This window comes from Scatophagus argus, chromosome 16, assembly GCF_020382885.2.
Source record: "Scatophagus argus isolate fScaArg1 chromosome 16, fScaArg1.pri, whole genome shotgun sequence".
Lineage (NCBI taxonomy): Eukaryota > Metazoa > Chordata > Actinopteri > Scatophagidae > Scatophagus > Scatophagus argus.
In genome coordinates this window covers 18,176,362-18,192,478 of record NC_058508.1, presented here as the reverse complement: position 1 = coordinate 18,192,478, position 16,117 = coordinate 18,176,362, and the positions used below count along the sequence as shown (strand labels likewise).

At 44.7% G+C, this 16,117-nt stretch overlaps 3 protein-coding genes across 7 annotated transcripts; 1 reads left to right on the top strand and 2 right to left on the bottom strand.

Moving 5' to 3' along the window:
* Positions 1-235: 235 nt before the first annotated feature.
* On the bottom strand, positions 236-5,034 carry p3h4 (prolyl 3-hydroxylase family member 4 (inactive)). Its single transcript, XM_046415392.1, has 7 exons — positions 4,466-5,034; positions 3,523-3,672; positions 3,261-3,432; positions 3,050-3,178; positions 2,815-2,960; positions 2,272-2,355; positions 236-803 (listed from the first exon to the last, which is right to left on the bottom strand). Exons 1-7 carry the CDS (start codon positions 4,904-4,906, stop codon positions 654-656), a joined length of 1,272 nt encoding a protein of 423 aa, XP_046271348.1. The 5' UTR covers positions 4,907-5,034; the 3' UTR covers positions 236-653.
* Positions 5,035-6,756: 1,722 nt separating this feature from the next.
* fkbp10a (FKBP prolyl isomerase 10a) lies at positions 6,757-12,202 on the top strand. Of its 3 annotated transcripts, none has more exons than XM_046415647.1 (10): positions 6,757-6,821; positions 9,032-9,177; positions 9,263-9,452; positions 9,547-9,692; positions 10,006-10,195; positions 10,285-10,430; positions 10,516-10,705; positions 10,973-11,115; positions 11,206-11,369; positions 11,484-12,202. In XM_046415647.1, the coding sequence occupies exons 2-10, from the start codon at positions 9,090-9,092 to the stop codon at positions 11,670-11,672; spliced, it is 1,446 nt and encodes a 481-aa protein (XP_046271603.1). In that variant the 5' UTR covers positions 6,757-6,821; positions 9,032-9,089; the 3' UTR covers positions 11,673-12,202. The 3 variants fall into 3 exon arrangements, with proteins under 3 accessions (XP_046271603.1, XP_046271604.1, XP_046271602.1); XM_046415648.1 differs by lacking the exon at positions 6,757-6,821 and adding an exon at positions 6,973-7,026; XM_046415646.1 differs by lacking the exon at positions 6,757-6,821 and adding an exon at positions 7,767-8,052.
* A 125-nt stretch (positions 12,203-12,327) lies between these two features.
* On the bottom strand, positions 12,328-16,010 carry LOC124073437 (cytosolic 5'-nucleotidase 3A-like). 3 transcript variants are annotated; one of them, XM_046415650.1, is made up of 9 exons: positions 15,620-16,010; positions 15,140-15,238; positions 14,972-15,041; positions 14,821-14,867; positions 14,132-14,217; positions 13,954-14,043; positions 13,684-13,846; positions 13,400-13,600; positions 12,328-13,251 (listed from the first exon to the last, which is right to left on the bottom strand). In XM_046415650.1, exons 1-9 carry the CDS (start codon positions 15,620-15,622, stop codon positions 13,141-13,143), a joined length of 870 nt encoding a protein of 289 aa, XP_046271606.1. In that variant the 5' UTR covers positions 15,623-16,010; the 3' UTR covers positions 12,328-13,140. The 3 variants fall into 3 exon arrangements, with proteins under 3 accessions (XP_046271606.1, XP_046271607.1, XP_046271605.1); XM_046415651.1 differs by having other exon boundaries at positions 15,696-16,010; XM_046415649.1 differs by lacking the exon at positions 15,620-16,010 and adding an exon at positions 15,373-15,599.
* Positions 16,011-16,117: the final 107 nt, after the last annotated feature.

Below are 16,117 nucleotides of genomic sequence, written 5' to 3'. Positions count from 1 at the left end.
ATCAAAGAGGAAAAACTGCTTATTTTGTCTGAACATCAGTCTAAAACCCACATTTATTCAATTTTGAATATAAAACAGAATAAAGCAACAAATCCTCACATTTCAGAAGCCGCTGAAAGGATTTCTTGCTGAGTTAATCCAAGTGATCATTTCAACTCTACGGCAATCAAATCGGTTGTTGCACCACCTGCATTTTTGATGATCTTATTGGTATTAAATGACCAAAACAAAAACAGTGTATTAAAAAAATTATTTTAATTAAAAGCAAATTATTATTACAGCAATCCAGTTGGTGGTCGACACATCGTTCAGTGTAAGAAAAGCTACGCGTCGTCTTCCTTATAGCACAGCACAGAGGCATTCAGCTTTCATTAAATAAAACCTGTAAATAAAAACTGTAGAAAAGTCACTAACGAGTACTGACATACACACCAATGACTGGTTATAACATTAACAGTTTTAAAAGGCTGATGACAGCCAAGACAGAATATGTCAATCTCTGATCTTGATCAACATGATGGATAAACTGTGTGAGTTGTCCTTTTTCTCTGCCAAGTCAGTCAGTCTGTCTGTCTGTGTGTCTCTCTGCCAACATTCTTCGCTATGTTGTCATGAGAGGTGGGACAGAGCTGGACAGGAGACGAGGACACACGTCAGTCTGCGACCTCTCCGGTGTCCCACTTTGTTTTAGGTTCTTGCCACCAACCAGCCAGGAAGGACTCCTCGTAGTCTCCCTCACCCTCAAACTCAGCGTCGGGATGCTCCGATTGAGAGGCGGCCGTTTCTTCTGGACTTACCACCTCCTTAAAGTTAACACAAAAAACACTCGCAGTCAGAGGTGAGCAAGCATTTTACTATCTTACTTCCACTCAGTCTGGCAAAACCTCTACTTTTTCCTTCGTTTGTCTATAAATCTGTCACTTCTGCACCCTGTAATTCAGCCTCTCAGGTCCAGGCTGTGTGTGTGTGTGTGTGTGTGGAGATGGGAGGAGCTGACCTGACTTAAATGGATGTGGCACAGCCTCAGTGGCCAACACCTCCCAGCCACATACCACACGCTGCTGGCGGAAAACACAGCCCCCCGCCCCCTCTTCCACAGCCTTCATCCTCTCACTTTCTCCCTTTCATCTGGGACTTCTTTCTTGCGCTCCCACTTCCGTAACCTCAACAGCAGCTTGCATTTAGTGTGCTACTCCTCTGCAGTAAAAGTTTATATCCAATTTCAGGATATCTTTATCAATTTAGGAGAAAAGAAAAATGAAGAATGTGAATGTTGTTCTTTGGAAACCGAAGCAAACGCTAGTCAAGTCGGCTGTTTTCATAATTGCGTATCGCGATGGTGTTGTGTAGTCATGCAGACAATTTGGGGTTTTTTTGTACTGAATTTTCTGCCTCTGAAACATCTGCTACAACAGAAGGTGATGGTATTTTGCTTGTGCACGTCAGAAAAGATCTCAGAGATGGATATCTGTGAATGTGTTTGGATAAAATCAGCAAGATTAGATGCTGGAGTAACTCAAATGTGCATGTAATTTGGGCGAACTGGTCCTTTATTATGTCTAGCTTATATTCTTGAAGATGAATGAAGATTACAGCACTAGTGACGCTCCAATCATGTTCGTTTAAGGAAGCACATACGGTCATGCTACAGGGTTAGCTACATAGCTAAACTCTAGGAGCTAACAGATTCAGTGTGAGAGTGGCCCCTCAAAGTTTAAGAGGGACTACCTAACTTCTTTTGAAAGAAGAAATAACAGTCTTCCTCTTACAAATCAAAGGCTGAAATCATAAGAAATAAAACCTGCCTTTGCTGGATTCAGTGCGCTCAGCGGTGTTGCTGCTACAGTCGGATCTGGTCTGTTGGGGCCATTAGCTAATGGTGGCTAACGTTAGCTGGCGTTAGCAGACTTAGCAGTGTCTATTCTTTTGTATGACAAACGTTTTTGTGCCACTGCTACGATACATTTTGGCAATTAGAAATTAAATTGCTTTGCTTTTTTAACTGCCACAGCAGACATAATCTGAAACAAACAGAAGGAATTTATATTTTTTAAGTTTCGTGATGGTGGACTACTGTCAGTTGTCCATCTAAACAAATGAAGAACTTGTTAAAATGCCGGCTGCTGTGGATCAGACACAGACAGTAATGCTCCCCTTCAGTTGCTTTTCTGATATTTCCCTGAAGGCCTTTTTTTCCTTTCTAGGCTTTTAAAGCGATTCTGGATTGTTGAGTCTCATTCCCGGCAATCATCTGGCTCTGCTGCTACATACCTCATCATCCGTTTGTAGATAGTTCAGTGCAAACTCCAACATCTCTTTTTGCTTGGTTGTCACGTTAAAATACCTCAGAGCCTCCTGGAAAACAAAAGTCACAATGAGCTCTTGTGTTGACCCGAGCAGCAGATGAGAACAAACTAACTTCAAGCTGTTTTAGAGCTCTGCTTCTGTGCAACAAATTTGGCCTGTTGTCCTTTTGTTTGCTCCTTTTTTTCATGATTTGCCTCTCAGTTTGGAAGCCTTAAATTATTTACTGCAGCTACCGTGTTTATGGGCCAGTCGAGCTCCATACAGAGCAGGCACAGTGCAGGCTGCTGCCAACTCTGCACCAAATGAAAAAGATGGGTGAAACAAGTCTGTCTTTACGAGAACATATGGCTTTCTAATTACCACCCTGAGATTGCGTTAATGTTCACGCCAAGACCATTTCATGTTACAGCTTTCTCGCTTTGGTTAAGTGCAGCCAGGGTGAACATTCTGCTGCCTCTGAGCCACCGAAATCGCCAAGAGAGCGATGGAAGTCTTTGTTTCACTCACAGGCCGAGGCTGAAAGTCGATTTCCTCCAGCCCCCACTGCTCCCGGTAGAAGCGATAGTACTCCACGTTTTGCCGCATCACCTGGTCCTTCGGGTCAAACAGCATGTAACTGGCTGCGCACGGAGCGGCGTTCTTTACGTCGTTCACTGTGAAGGATCAGAGAAGGAGGAAACAGCGTTAGACACGGACTGCCATCGCACGCCTGAATAACAACACGCTTTGCCACAGTTCTTACATTTATAATAAGAAAACTGGAGGTAGTGATACATGGTGGCTACAAACTTCTCCACGAAGAAGCCGCCAACGCTGGGCGTCAGATGCTCTTCACATTTCACCTTACATTTCAGCACATCGATGTAGAGATCTGAGGGAAGCGGGAGGGAGGAAGTGAGCAAAATAACAAACTTTTATTTGCTTAGACTGAACTGAAACTGTTCCCCGCTTACCTGCCAGGGTGGGATAAAAGTCTTTGAACTCCAAGATCTCATATGCGCCCTCACAGCCTGCTAAACAGTTGCTGTATGTTTCAAAGTACTGCGTGATGGCCTGCTCCATGTTTCGGGCACTGCTGCTGAAGTCTCCGTTGTTGTACAGCGTCACACTCTTCAGGAAAACACTCTGTCAGGAAACGAGAATCATGATTAAAGTTTTCGCAGGGGTTTCATTTTGGCACATGCCGGATCAGGGCAACAGCGTTAATCTACGAACTTCATAGGGCTGCTCCTCGTGGTCGATGAGGTATTCCTCCACATCAAGCAGCGTCTTGTAGTAGTTCATGTTTTTGGTCAGATGGGGATCAGTCGGGTTCTTCTTCAGGAAGGTGTGGGCTGCTGCCACAGCCTTCTCCAGGTTGTTAAGCTGAGGAAGAACAGAGAGTTTTACAAGTGCACATCGCAGCCTGACTGGACCGTGTTTCTTGGATTTCTAAAATATGAAACACCGAGCCTGATCAGTTGCATGTTTGGTGATGTGAGCGGCTGCTGGAGGAGAAGAGCTTTGATTCACCTTTAACTGGTTTGATCAGACAAAACTATAAACTGCTCTGATTTAAAGGTTTCAGACAAAGTCCTCTGATGTGGTGAATGGCAGTTTCTGATTACACCAGCAGAATGAAAGCTGCTGACAGTCACAGAGATCACCTGGAGATCATTTCACAATTTATGAAACTCAAAAAAACGAGATCAGTGAAGTATATAGATTCATGTAATTTTGCTTTGTAGGCTAAACCTCGTCCTCGTGAGCCGGTCTGACAGAGAAGAATAAGGGGATTGTTTGAAGGAGGGGGGACACTGGAAGAGACGTGGCACATGCTCAACTCCAGCTTGGTCGGCAGGAGGGCGCAACAAAGCAGCAGAGAAACTCGACTGCACGTCTGTCCTCTCGGCGAGCCGAGGAGGAGAACCGACTGCAGACACTTTTTGTTGAGTGATTGCGCCCGTTACGCACACTTGTGGCGACGTTGTATTTCTTCCAGTGTTGTCGTATTCTAGTATGTTACTGACGGCCAGATTTCATTTTCATGCACTGCAGTAGGGTACCTTGCATCACATTTCTAGAACATCCACTATGGGGACACAGTACGTGTAACTTTAGGATTTGGTGGTGAAGGCCTACGCTTATTTTCCACTCCACACCAAAGTGCTGGTCTCACCTGGTAGTGTGCATACTGTAAGTACCGATACGGTATCCTCTGCCCGAAAGTTTCCAGCACATCCCTCCGAGGGTACGCGAGGTTAAACACAGGAAAATCCGCTTTGCACTTTTTCAGGCACGCAGCCCTCAGCAGGATGTGGCGCACGACGCGGAGGCTACTGTCGGCGAACAGGGTGTCGTTGTCCCGGCTGACAGAGCTGCAGTTGCGGCTACAGAAAGCCTCGCTGTCCCGCAGCAGCCGGTGGAGCCGCAGGCTGAGCTCCAGGAACTTGATGCTCTGTGCCCAGTTCTGCGCCGCGTACTGCTCCAGCGCGTAGCCGTACGTCGAGTCCAGCGGCATGATGTCCTTTTGAGGGAAACTTTTAAAGCTGTACGTCTCATACTGAGCCTCCACCAAGGCCGGGATGAGTAAAGCCAGGCACAAGCTTTGAAGGAGCATCGTTAAACCCACCGGCTCCAGCTCTTGTTTTGAGTGGATCGGGAAACTTCCTCTTTTCTTTACCAGGGAACGCTCATGTCTGCCTGCACGTAGGCTGTGAAAACCGCGTAAAGGTAGATGGTGAAAACAAGAACTTCTGGGCAACACTTTCAAAATAAAAGCGCGTTGTTATTGTAGTGCATTTCTTCTTTTTTTGCCTCCTCCTTCTACTGTTTGATCTGCATCTCAGTCTACTCAAACCACGTCACATATTTGACAAAAACCAACACAGTCCTTGTGTCAACTGTGCCGAATTAGTTCAAGCAAGTTTTGTAGTCATGGTAAAAAATGGCAAACATTTGCACTTTGCAGGTTCGAAAATAATTATTATATCGTACAATCATTTCATATTTATCACAATAATGGACTTGACTGAAGATAAAACTAAAGAAACTGCTTGCAACCGAACCAGTTTTCCTCTATCAAAATCCACAAAATATAAGAAATTTGATGAACTGTGTAAGTTAACTCATGTCTGCGGCCCTGATTTTTACTCTAACTTTGAAGCCAGAACTCTGGACTTCCGGTATAAATGCTGGTAACTCTCGCTCACTTGACGCAAACGTCACAGTCTGGACCGCAGGGCAGACGGAGGGTCCAGCTTTCCTCAGCGTCTTCCAGGGTCATAACACCCAATAGACTCATGTGACTAAATTTTACACAATTACAAAGATGTTATAGTATTTTTTGTTAATGTTATTTATTTAGCTTCCTACTCTCAAAACATACGCAGACATAATGTTCAGGGAAAACACTGTCCAAGGAGCTCCTGGATTTTCAGCCTGGTTATGATTTCTGTCTCGGATGGGGCCTGCATTCCGAGCAAACTGACAAGCTGAGACATGAGAGTTTAAAAACTCTATGTTCATAATGGATTCATCACCTATGGACAGATCTAACCTCCGAGTCTCCAACATCTGTTGCATAATCTGCAGTTTTTAGGTACGTGTTTGACAGCTATGAGGATCCGGAGCCTTGAAGCAGACAGATGTACCCGACAAATACAAATAATAAAGAACACAGGCAGTTTGAAACCTGTTGCTGTGACACGAAGGAATGACTTCACATTATGGAGAAGCACATATTTTTATTTTTTTTTGCCTCATCTCATACGTGAGTGAAATCATGAGGCCAACCCTCTGAGCCAGGCATTACACGTTTGCAGAATTCCATTAAAGAAGTGGGTGGGGGCCGCGGGGGCCCTCCTCCCGGAGCGCAGGACCCGAAAGACGCGTTAAGCCAGACAAAGAGAGAGACGGAGAAAGGCCGGAAGTGTTGTCACCTTTGCTTTCAGAATAAAAGTAGTCCTGTTAGGTAAGAAATGGCTTCTGTGGCATAAGCACAAACACGCTCATTGTTTTTTTCTGTTCACGCAGCCCGATCGTAGCTTTTACGTTATGCTTACTTTTCTCAATGTAGGAATGACCACAATTATAGCTGTTTGGTACAGCAAAAAACAATAATTTAAGGCAGGTTTAAGGTGTGGTTCTTTCATTCATCCATCTTGGCAAACAGCACAGTCATCAGAACAGCAACAACACTCATGTTGTTAAAATGGCGCCTATATATAGTGTGTCTCAGCTAATGACTCTGGAAGATTCCACCCACGGGGATCCACTGCCTGCCAGCATAAGTAACCCACCATTTTTATATCTTAATATATATACAAACATGTTCTGTAACCTATACATATGCATTTACATGAACTGTTACTGAAAACAAACACATCTAAATCACCTTACATTTGTTGTACTACACTGCACACATATCCATCACCCCACACCAATTCACACTTGGTTTACCCCGGGAACTATAAAATCTGTGTCTGTTGCCTGGGGAAGCCTTTTGCCCGCACACCCTGAAAACACAAAAACTGGTGAGTACACAACACTTCTTGATCTACTTAATGCACACACTGAGCAACCCAATACAGCTTAGCTTAGCTTAGCTCGTTTTTAACCAATTAACACATATTAAATATACACATTTAATACTATGTCTCTCTCATCTAGGTGAAACTGTGTGCCCCACACAGCACCTATCAGCAAAGTCAGTCCTGAAAAAGGACAATAAATATAACGGTAAATGTATCCATACAAATGTGTAATCAAGCAATGTGTTAAAATGTATTGCTCAAATCTTCAGTAAAGTACTGTTGCTCTTAAAGTGCCTGTGCAGTTATTAAAATGCATATGTAGTCACACTCAGTCAAAGTGCATGCTGCTGTATGTGCAAAGCCAGGTGACGACATGTCCTTCGTCACACTCAAGCTCGGTCAGATAAGTCATATATGGCGTCAGACAGAATAACTGGAGACTGGCAGTCGACACGTTAATATTTGTTTGAAATAGACTTTTTGTGTATATATTTTCAAAAACGTACTGGTGCTCCTGAAAGTTAATCAAAAGTCAATCTGTGCTAAACTCTAAGTTGATATTAAGAAAGACAAGAAAAAGAGGGCTAAACCTTGTTTTATACCTCTGACTAAATTTGGACACTTATACAACTTTAGCCACTTAAAAATGTTTTTCCCCACTTTTTTGAAAGTGACAGTATCTGACAGTATCATCTGCATCCACTGGTTCTTCATTGATTGGTTATGTTGTGGGAAATATTGAAATTGAGGGGGTAATTCAGCCATGTGTTGGTTTAAAAAAAACATGTTTGGTATCTTGAGTCCAGCATGAGTTACCACTGTGGCATAGTTAGATTCAACATATCGTTTGAGAAGGCGTTTATTTTGTAATCACAACCGGAAGTAGTCTGTCTCGTTGCAGTTGCCTTGACAACAGCTCCGCGTCGCAGGGCTCCTTGCGGCGCTTCTTTTTCGCCTGTTGAGCCGCATCACCCCGCTGGCAGACGAGCTCTCTGCACTGCGAGCTTCCGCAGTTATTGTCACAACTTTGCCAGATGGATCTGACAGGATATTCGCTTTTATTTCTCCTCCATGTAGCAACAGTGTATTGCAACCCCGGGCCGTTAGTGGACGTTGTTGTCGATCGGTACGACATACCGAGAGTTTGTCCTCGAGAAGTGCGGACAGAAGATTTTATCCGTTATCATTTTAACGGCACTTTCTTTGCGGACGGGAAAAAGTTTGACTCCAGGTGAAGTCACGGCGAAATGCACCATTTTATTGTTATTTATGTGTTGCCAGTTAATCTGGACTGACTGTCTGTCTTCCTACATGGACGTCAGCCTCTCATGGTTAAAGTTGAGCTTCAGCTAAACGCACAGCTCGCCTGCAAACCGTTAAAGCGTAACGTTAGCGAGCAGCGTGTCATGCTAGCTTGCTCTTTCCGAGGTAGTTACGCTTTTCCTTACGTTAAAACAGTGCAACGTGCATTACGATGTATGTCTCTGCACACTGAAGTTATTCATTATGATGGAGACACTGATAGGATAAGCTCAGGAAGTGCAGCAGTCCTGTACGCTGATGGGACGCTTAACTGCAGCTGTAATAACAACTGCAGACGTGTCAATCTCTTGACTCATGTCTGTCTGACTACACCACTTTGATAAGTTAAAAACTCTGTGTTTCCATGAAAATGCACGGATTTTCGGAGCGATTGACTGTAGGTAAAGCTGAGGTCGAGTTTTTCTGTGCTCACGGTGATGGGACATTGAATGCAGAGTTTGTAGCACCATAAAACATTATGGCACCTTGACCTGAGTCTCTGGAACACATATTTTAAATGGTGTTTTTCTTGCCTCACAGTTTGACATTTCTACCTGCTTTACGACCTTTAGTGGGGGCAGCCGTGGCCTAGAGGTTGGAGAAGCGGCTTGTGATCAGAGGGTTGCTGGTTCGATTCCCCCACAGGAAAAATTTGAGTGTGGTGGAGTGATAATGTCCCCACCCCCCATTAGCTGACGTGCCCTTGAGCAAGGCACTTAACCCCCAATATATGCTCCCCGGGCGCTTGGTGCAGCCCACTGCTCCTGTGTGTTTCACTGCATGTTCACTGCATGTTACGTGTGTGTGTTTCAATCAGTGACGGGTTAAATGCAGAGAAGTAATTTCCCAGCGTAACTTAAATTCCGATGATTTTTCACCCTCATCCTGCTCCACCTTTCTGCCTGCAGTCATGAGCGAGGCAAAGCCTTCATCAGCCAGGTGGGCCTGGGCAGACTCATCACCGGGATGGACCGCGGCCTTCAGGGCATGTGTGTCAATGAGCGCAGGAGGATCACAATCCCCCCGCATCTGGCCTACGGAAGCGTCGGAACAGGTGCGGATCAGCGCACGAACAGCAGCTCTTGGTTTGTGACATTACCTGTGCTGGTTTAAGCCAATCTGTGTTGCTCCTTTTACAGGTGGCATAATCCCCCCCGACGCCGTGCTGGTGTATGATGTTCTCCTGCTGGACATATGGCACGCCGACGACACGGTTCAGATCCGCACGCTCAGCAAACCCGCGAGCTGCAGCCGCAACACCGCGGCCTCAGATTTCATCCGTTACCACTACAACGGCACACTGCTGTCTGGCGACGCCTTCGACTCCAGGTGAGGCCGCAGTGTGGTGCTTTGAGGTGAGACGTCCAGCCGACTCTGGTCCGCTTCTGGGATTTTCAAGAGCTTTGAATTGTCCTTCCTTTAGTTACTCGAGGAATGCGACCTATGACACCTACGTGGGGCAGGGTTACCTCATCAAAGGCCTGGACGAGGGTCTCTTGGGCATGTGTGTTGGGGAGAGGAGGATCATCATCGTCCCGCCCTTCCTGGCATATGGAGAGAGCGGCTCTGGTACGAAATGTTGTCGCTTCACATGGCTGTTAAAGAGGTGGACTGTCGAAGACCAGGGGCCGCACAGAAAGAGTTACAACAGTGTGGCAGCTGATCCTTATTCTTCTGATCTGCTTCAAGTATCGTTTAGTGGCATTTTACAGTTGTTTTGTATGTGTGTGATGAAGTCTGAAAGGTCTTTTAGGTAGATCAGCTCTTGCAGTGAGCATTTAATCTCATTTACTTTAGTCAGCAGATTTCGCAGATGTTATTTTCAGCAAGTCAAAAGGTCCAAAACACACTGATATGACCTGAAATCTTTCTTCCCTAACAGGAACTCGGGTCCCTCCTCAGGCCACGCTGGTGTTCGAGGTGCTGCTGCTTGATGTGTTCAACCCTAAGGACGATCTGATTGTGGAGGTGAAGGAGGTGCCCGAGGGCTGCACCCGCAGGACAGTGACCGGAGATTACATTCGCTACCACTACAACGGCACCTTCCAGGACGGCACGGCCTTCGACTCGAGGTAAACCTCCAGATTTTTTCCTCGTCCCTCGGAAAGCAATAAAAAATGTCAAGTGAAACTCACTCTGAGTTCAACGCTTCCTGTGTCAGCTACCAGCGAAACAGCACCTACAACACTTACATCGGCATGGGATACGTGATCCAAGGGATGGACAAAGCTCTGCAGGGGCTGTGCATCGGAGAAAAGCGAAGGGTCATCGTCCCTCCTCACATGGCGTACGGCGAGGAAGGAGTAGGTGAGTCTCGCACCGCATTCACAGAACACTTGAAATAGTCTGCTAAAGCATCACTGCCCTGGTGTTTTTTTTGCTCCCCCTGCAGGAGACCTCATCCCCAGCTCTGCTGTGCTGGTCTTTGACATTCACGTCATTGATTTCCACAACCCCAAAGACCCGGTCGAGATTAAAGTTACCCACAGACCTCAGGAGTGCAGCATGACCAGCGAAGCCGACGATTTGATTCAGTATCGTTATAATTGCTCCTTGATGGACGGCACCCTGCTGTACTCCTCGTGAGCGTCCTCTGCTGTTCACTCTGGTGCACTGCATCCTCTCCTTCCTCCTCTTCCTCCTCCTCCTGGTTCATGCATGTAATCATTGCCGGCTCCTTGTCTGACAGAGTTCAGTGGGCTTGGGACTGCGTACCACATACCTATCCATGACACAAGCACGTATGCCTGCATGGCTCAAGGTTTTAATAAGAGGAAAAGTCTTATTTAGCTGCGATTTTTTTTTTTTTTTTAAATCAAGAAGTAAGAGGTTATGTGCTCCTTTTCCAGGGACCAGTTCGACTCACCTTCCATCACGACTCTCGGAGCAAACAAGGTGATTCCAGGTCTGGAGAAAGGATTGAGCAGCATGTGTGTGGGTGAGAGGAGGGAAGTTGTCATTCCCCCACACTGGGCACATGGTGAAAATGGAGGTCAGTCAGTGGAACTGCTCAAATCATACTCTGGACGCACTTTCCTTTTACTCCAATCATGGCTTCCCTCTTCTGTCTTGGCGTCCCCAGCCGGAGGAGTTCCCGCTAGTGCAGTTCTCTTCTTTGAGCTGGAGTTGGTGAAGCTGCAGAAGGGTGTGCCTGAAGGCTACATGTTCGTGTGGCTGGGAGACGGCCCAGATCCCCTCTTTCCTGCTATGGACCTCAACGGTAACAAAGAGGTCCCTCTAGAGGAGGTAAGCAGAGAAGTAATTTTCTCTAGTTGTATCTTTTAAAGCGAGACAAATAGTTGGGACATAAATGCTGAAAATGCTTTCAACAGTGCGGCCGTATCTCATTGTTTTCTCCAGTTTTCAGCCTTCATCATGCTCCAAGTTAAGGAGGGAAAAGGGCGTCTTCATCCAGGGGCCGATGCCGACAGCATCATTAAGGACATGTTCAATAATCAAGACCACAATAAAGATGGGAAAATCGTAGAGGATGAACTGAAACTCAAGGAGGGTGAGGAGCCTGAGCAAGCGAGACGGGACGAGTTGTAGAGGGAGCACATGGAGTATTTCTGTGGTGCTAAGAGCTGGCATGCAGTGGTTGGGGTTATACTGTCACCTTAGCAACTGTCGTGCTACCTATTTTTAAAATGTTTCCATGATTGAAACATTGTTGAGCCTTTAGGCAGTCGGATAGTTTGCTATGTAAAGTTAAAATATATCGGTGCTGTCTTACACCCGTAGCGGCAGAATCGGTCAGTCAAAGCGGCTGAACAGGCAGACAGCACAGGAAAACTTCTGTATTTGAGGGGTGAGCATGTTGTGCAAAAGACACAGGTGTTGGGAAGTGCTAAGGACAGAAAAATGGTCAGTGGTGAAATTGTGTTTTGTTGAGAAGGGCACACTGAGAAAGCCATATTGGCTGGGCCCTTCTCCCAGAACAAACCATTTCATAGAAATTAGTCGGCGCAGTCTGTCACATAAGTGATGAAAAACCACTGGTTGTACAGTGTTTTTGGGAGTGAAAATCTATTCTAGAAAATTATATTACAAAGTGTGTTGTGGAACATAAAAGGTTTTTTTTTTTTTTAAATAAAATGAAGACAGCTGCTCACTGTCCAAGTGCAGAGCTGCACCTGTGAATTAGTTTGGTAGACTTTAATTCAGTGCTCTGAATTTTTATAACATTTTTAATGAAACGCGATGGTCAGAAAGAGATGAAACCACATTTTATTGCAGACAAGTTGTAACATGTGAAGAGAAGATGAGTTTAGCTATTAGACCAAAAAATGCACAACTGACTATGGCACGTTGTCCACAAGTGACAGATGTCACGTCATGTTGTAATCCTGTGTCATACTTTTTTTTTTTATTTCTGTTTCTGTTTTGTTCACCTTGACTTTTATCAAATGTGGTCCTCAGAGCTGAGTAGCACTGTGGTGTTAATTAGAAAAAAGCCCCACAGTTTCCATTAAAAAAAAACACCTTGTACTGGTGCTGAACAATGTGACCAGAAACTGAAGGACTTGAAACTGTGAGAAATGTTAAAAACATTTTTTAAAAATTTCAAGTTGCAGGATAAAATTCACTAAAAACCGCTTTATTGTAAGAGTCTGGAAATCGGTTTCAAACCAAAGACAGGGTCAGGTGCTGCCATTTATGTTGTGCGTGTTTCTTTCCCTTTATCATTATGTCATACACCACTGAAACTGTCTGACGACACCAACCTTCCCCTGCATGAACACACAGTTTACATGCAGTACAGCAGGTGGACAGTGCAAATCTGGTTTTTGTCACATACAGTATGATCCAAAAACAGTGAGAGGAGGGCCAAAGAACAAAGATATAGAAGGGTGCTGTGGGTGAGCTGCGACTGTCAAGAGGACTTGTGAATAGTTTTATAAAACAAGAATGACACATTCTTAGATGGTTGTAGAAAAAAAAAAAAAACATAAGCTGGCATTTTCTGGGTGGGATGTACCAGAGAGTCCGATACCAAGTGTCCAGTGGTATTCTCAGTTCACTTATTACCAGTGAGGTAGAGCAGAACAGCATTAGGGACTTCCAAGGTCTCGTCTTTTACCAAAACAATGTCATAAGAGTCCAAGTAAGATTGTTTCCTCTCGTCCACCTGAAGAAGAAAACGAAAAGAAACAGGTGAGAAGTGTATAAAAATGTCAGAAGATGACTAAAGGTGAGCGTTCATCTTCAGGCAGCAGCAACTGAAGATTGTGATCCAATCATTTCGATGAATGTGAGAGCGTGTGCTTTTTATTTACCTTGTCATTGAGGAATCCAATCTTGAGGATGTTCTCCATATCTTGCACCCCGTCGGCCATGTTCAGATCTCCAAGAGAGTCTCCCAGTAGCAGCACGTTAGGCCGCGTCCGCAGCTCCTGGAAATGGCCAGTGTTGAGCAGCGCGCCTTCCCTCTTATTGTAGATGTGGATCAGCTCACCCTTGAAAGCCCTCAGGACTCCCTGTACCAGCAAATTAAAATGTATATATTATTTTAGTTCCTGGTGTGGGGATCAAATCATAAGTTTGTGGTGTGGCTACTCACAAATTCATCAAAGTCCATGTAGTTGGAGAAGACTTTGACGTTGGAGTGGAAGACGCCAGCTTGGTGAATCACCTCTTCCAGGATGTCTCCAATTCCAGCAGAGAAGATGAGCAGAGGGATGCTGTGCTCCTGCAGGTGGTCAAAGAAGAGCTGGTAGCCCTCCCTGTTGAGACATGGACTCATTATTAATGTGCGCATATTATCAAATAACTATAACATTTTAACTGTGAAAGAGATCCTCTGGCCTGCAGAGGGAGCAGGATTTCTGACCTCAGCATGGCATCAGACTCCTGAACCGCCACGGCCAGCTGGTCTTTCCTAATCTTCTGCTGTACCAGCAGCTCGTGGGCTTTAGTCCACCTGTGAAATATAGAGGGAGCAAAATGTTATGAACACATTAGGATACAGAATACAAATTTTCCTAGTCGAAGCTGTATCAGGCACTCACCATTCCACCATAAGGGGCAGCTTTTCCTCTACTGACCGTGAAGAGTCGATCTCTATGGGGTAGTATGTGTCCAGCAGGTCCTTCAGCTGATGGACACAGGACAATACTCAAATTATATCCAAGGGACTCAGTTGAAAACCATAAGAGTGCATTTTGAGTATAATAAGTTTCTGTCTATGGTTACAATACTAACAACAACTAGACAGTCTCCTCAAAAATCTAATATAATCCCTATATAATTCTGAAGCAACATGTGGTCTTAGTGAATATTAAAATGGATCACTGCAGATACAAAAAAAAGGAAGACTGAGCAGCAGGAAGACTATAACATGGAGCCTTCACTGTGCATCACTGCTGAATAGATGCAAGCCACAGATCACTTCAGGGAGTCTGTTTAAATTCTTTCTATTGCCCACAAGAGGGCAGACAAGTTAAACATGAGAGACCGAATGAATAAAATAATAAGGATTTTAAAGTTAAAAACTGTGTATGTTAGAAAGTAGTCTGCAGCTTGCAATTTGAACATTGTCATTTCTAAAACTTTGCAATAAAAGCATACACAAATGTTGCTCACTCATAATATCTAACAACAATATCTAAAAATGTTTCATATAGTTATGTCTGATGGGTACAAGTGGATAAGAATCTATTAATGGCACTAGTTCTGCCAATTAGAGCCTAAGTTTTACCTTGTCTCTGCAGTCACTGGAGATCAGGCGGCTGTTGTCAAGAATATCTGCAAATAAAACAGACAGACAAAATGCCAAGCAGGAATTTGTGCTTGGCCAAAACCAACCTCATGACCACCTCAAACCACAGCCAATGCAGCAGTGAACTTACTGTGGCAGGTAGGGCACCTCTTGCCATTGTATTCAAATCTCGTTAGCGTCATGTCAAAATCCGAGATCACCTGCGTGAAAAATATTAAAAATAATACAAATTCATAAGCCCCGTATAGAGCAAACACTGTGTTTGGAGACACCGAACCATGACACAAATGTCCCATACCTGCAGAGTGTTGGAGCCAGCCTTCACCATGGACTGCAGGATCTCCTGTACCCTCTGAGGGTCCTTCATACACACTGACGGGTTGGATAATTCTGGTACCTTAGCATTGGAAATATAAAAGACGGTGGGTTAAGACTTTTTAAGAAGAGAGACAGTGATTCTGTTTCGGCATCAAATCGATTAGCTAACCTGCAAGGTGCTAGCACCAATTTGAACATAGTTAGCAAACTCACTTCCTTCCTGCATAACAGTTGCCCAGCTGACGTCCCAGTCATAATAAAAATCGGTTTCTTGAACTGTAATTTGCTGACTGTACACTTCAGTCTAACGTAATGTTAGCTAAATGTTGCAACACTTCGGTAACTGCTAGTACAGAGCAAAGGCTGACACGCTTAGCTAGCTAGTATGCAAGTTCGTAAGTGTAGCGTGCATCCTTTCTGGTGCTTCGCACCTCCATCAAAAGTTGCTGAATGAGATTACCATTTTCTTGAATTCGGGGGTTATTTTGACAAAAGTCGTGTCATTGGTTGTCAGCCTCCGTTGATGTGTAGCTTACGTTAAAAATGTTGCTATGTGGTCGATTACAGTGTTTCCGTGCGCGTCAGGAGGAGCAGTTCCGTTGCCTTCGCGTACTATCGAATATGTCGGTAAACACTGTTTAGCAATCCCAGTTTAATGACCAAAAGGTAGACAGTAAATTTGTTCGCGATTTCCCACTGAATGAGATGTTATGCGTACTGGAAAGTGGATAGAAACTGTCTAGACAAATTATGATGAAAATTAAGATAATTTTAGATTTTACGTAGCCCCATTTCTAGCCTAAATGAACCAAAAGATTCTTTTTCGCCGGGTGTGATCACAATTGCCAGCCTGTGAGAAACACGTTAATGCAGCACTTCCACTTTTATAACTTGAGTTGGGACGCTCTGTACTCTTCCCCAGAAAGCAAAGGCAGCGATACAAGGTTCCCACCCGGTT

What these genes read in the sequence shown, in the direction of transcription:
- p3h4 (XM_046415392.1), bottom strand. Translation starts at nt 4,906, where the DNA reads ATGCTCCTTCAAAGCTTGTGCCTGGCTTTACTCATCCCGGCCTTGGTG. An exon ending in CTTTTATCCCACCCTGGCAG is followed by an intron (nt 3,179 to 3,260) that starts GTAAGCGGGGAA and finishes CGCTTCCCTCAG; the next exon opens with ATCTCTACATCGATGTGCTG. An exon ending in ATCTACAAACGGATGATGAG is followed by an intron (nt 804 to 2,271) that starts GTATGTAGCAGC and finishes GTTAACTTTAAG; the next exon opens with GAGGTGGTAAGTCCAGAAGA.
- fkbp10a (XM_046415646.1), top strand. Translation starts at nt 7,856, where the DNA reads ATGGATCTGACAGGATATTCGCTTTTATTTCTCCTCCATGTAGCAACA. An exon ending in ATATGGAGAGAGCGGCTCTG is followed by an intron (nt 9,693 to 10,005) that starts GTACGAAATGTT and finishes CTTCCCTAACAG; the next exon opens with GAACTCGGGTCCCTCCTCAG. An exon ending in GGCACGGCCTTCGACTCGAG is followed by an intron (nt 10,196 to 10,284) that starts GTAAACCTCCAG and finishes TTCCTGTGTCAG; the next exon opens with CTACCAGCGAAACAGCACCT.
- LOC124073437 (XM_046415649.1), bottom strand. Translation starts at nt 15,414, where the DNA reads ATGACTGGGACGTCAGCTGGGCAACTGTTATGCAGGAAGGAA. An exon ending in CCAGTGACTGCAGAGACAAG is followed by an intron (nt 14,218 to 14,820) that starts GTAAAACTTAGG and finishes TGTGTCCATCAG; the next exon opens with CTGAAGGACCTGCTGGACAC. An exon ending in GAGTCTGATGCCATGCTGAG is followed by an intron (nt 13,847 to 13,953) that starts GTCAGAAATCCT and finishes ATGTCTCAACAG; the next exon opens with GGAGGGCTACCAGCTCTTCT.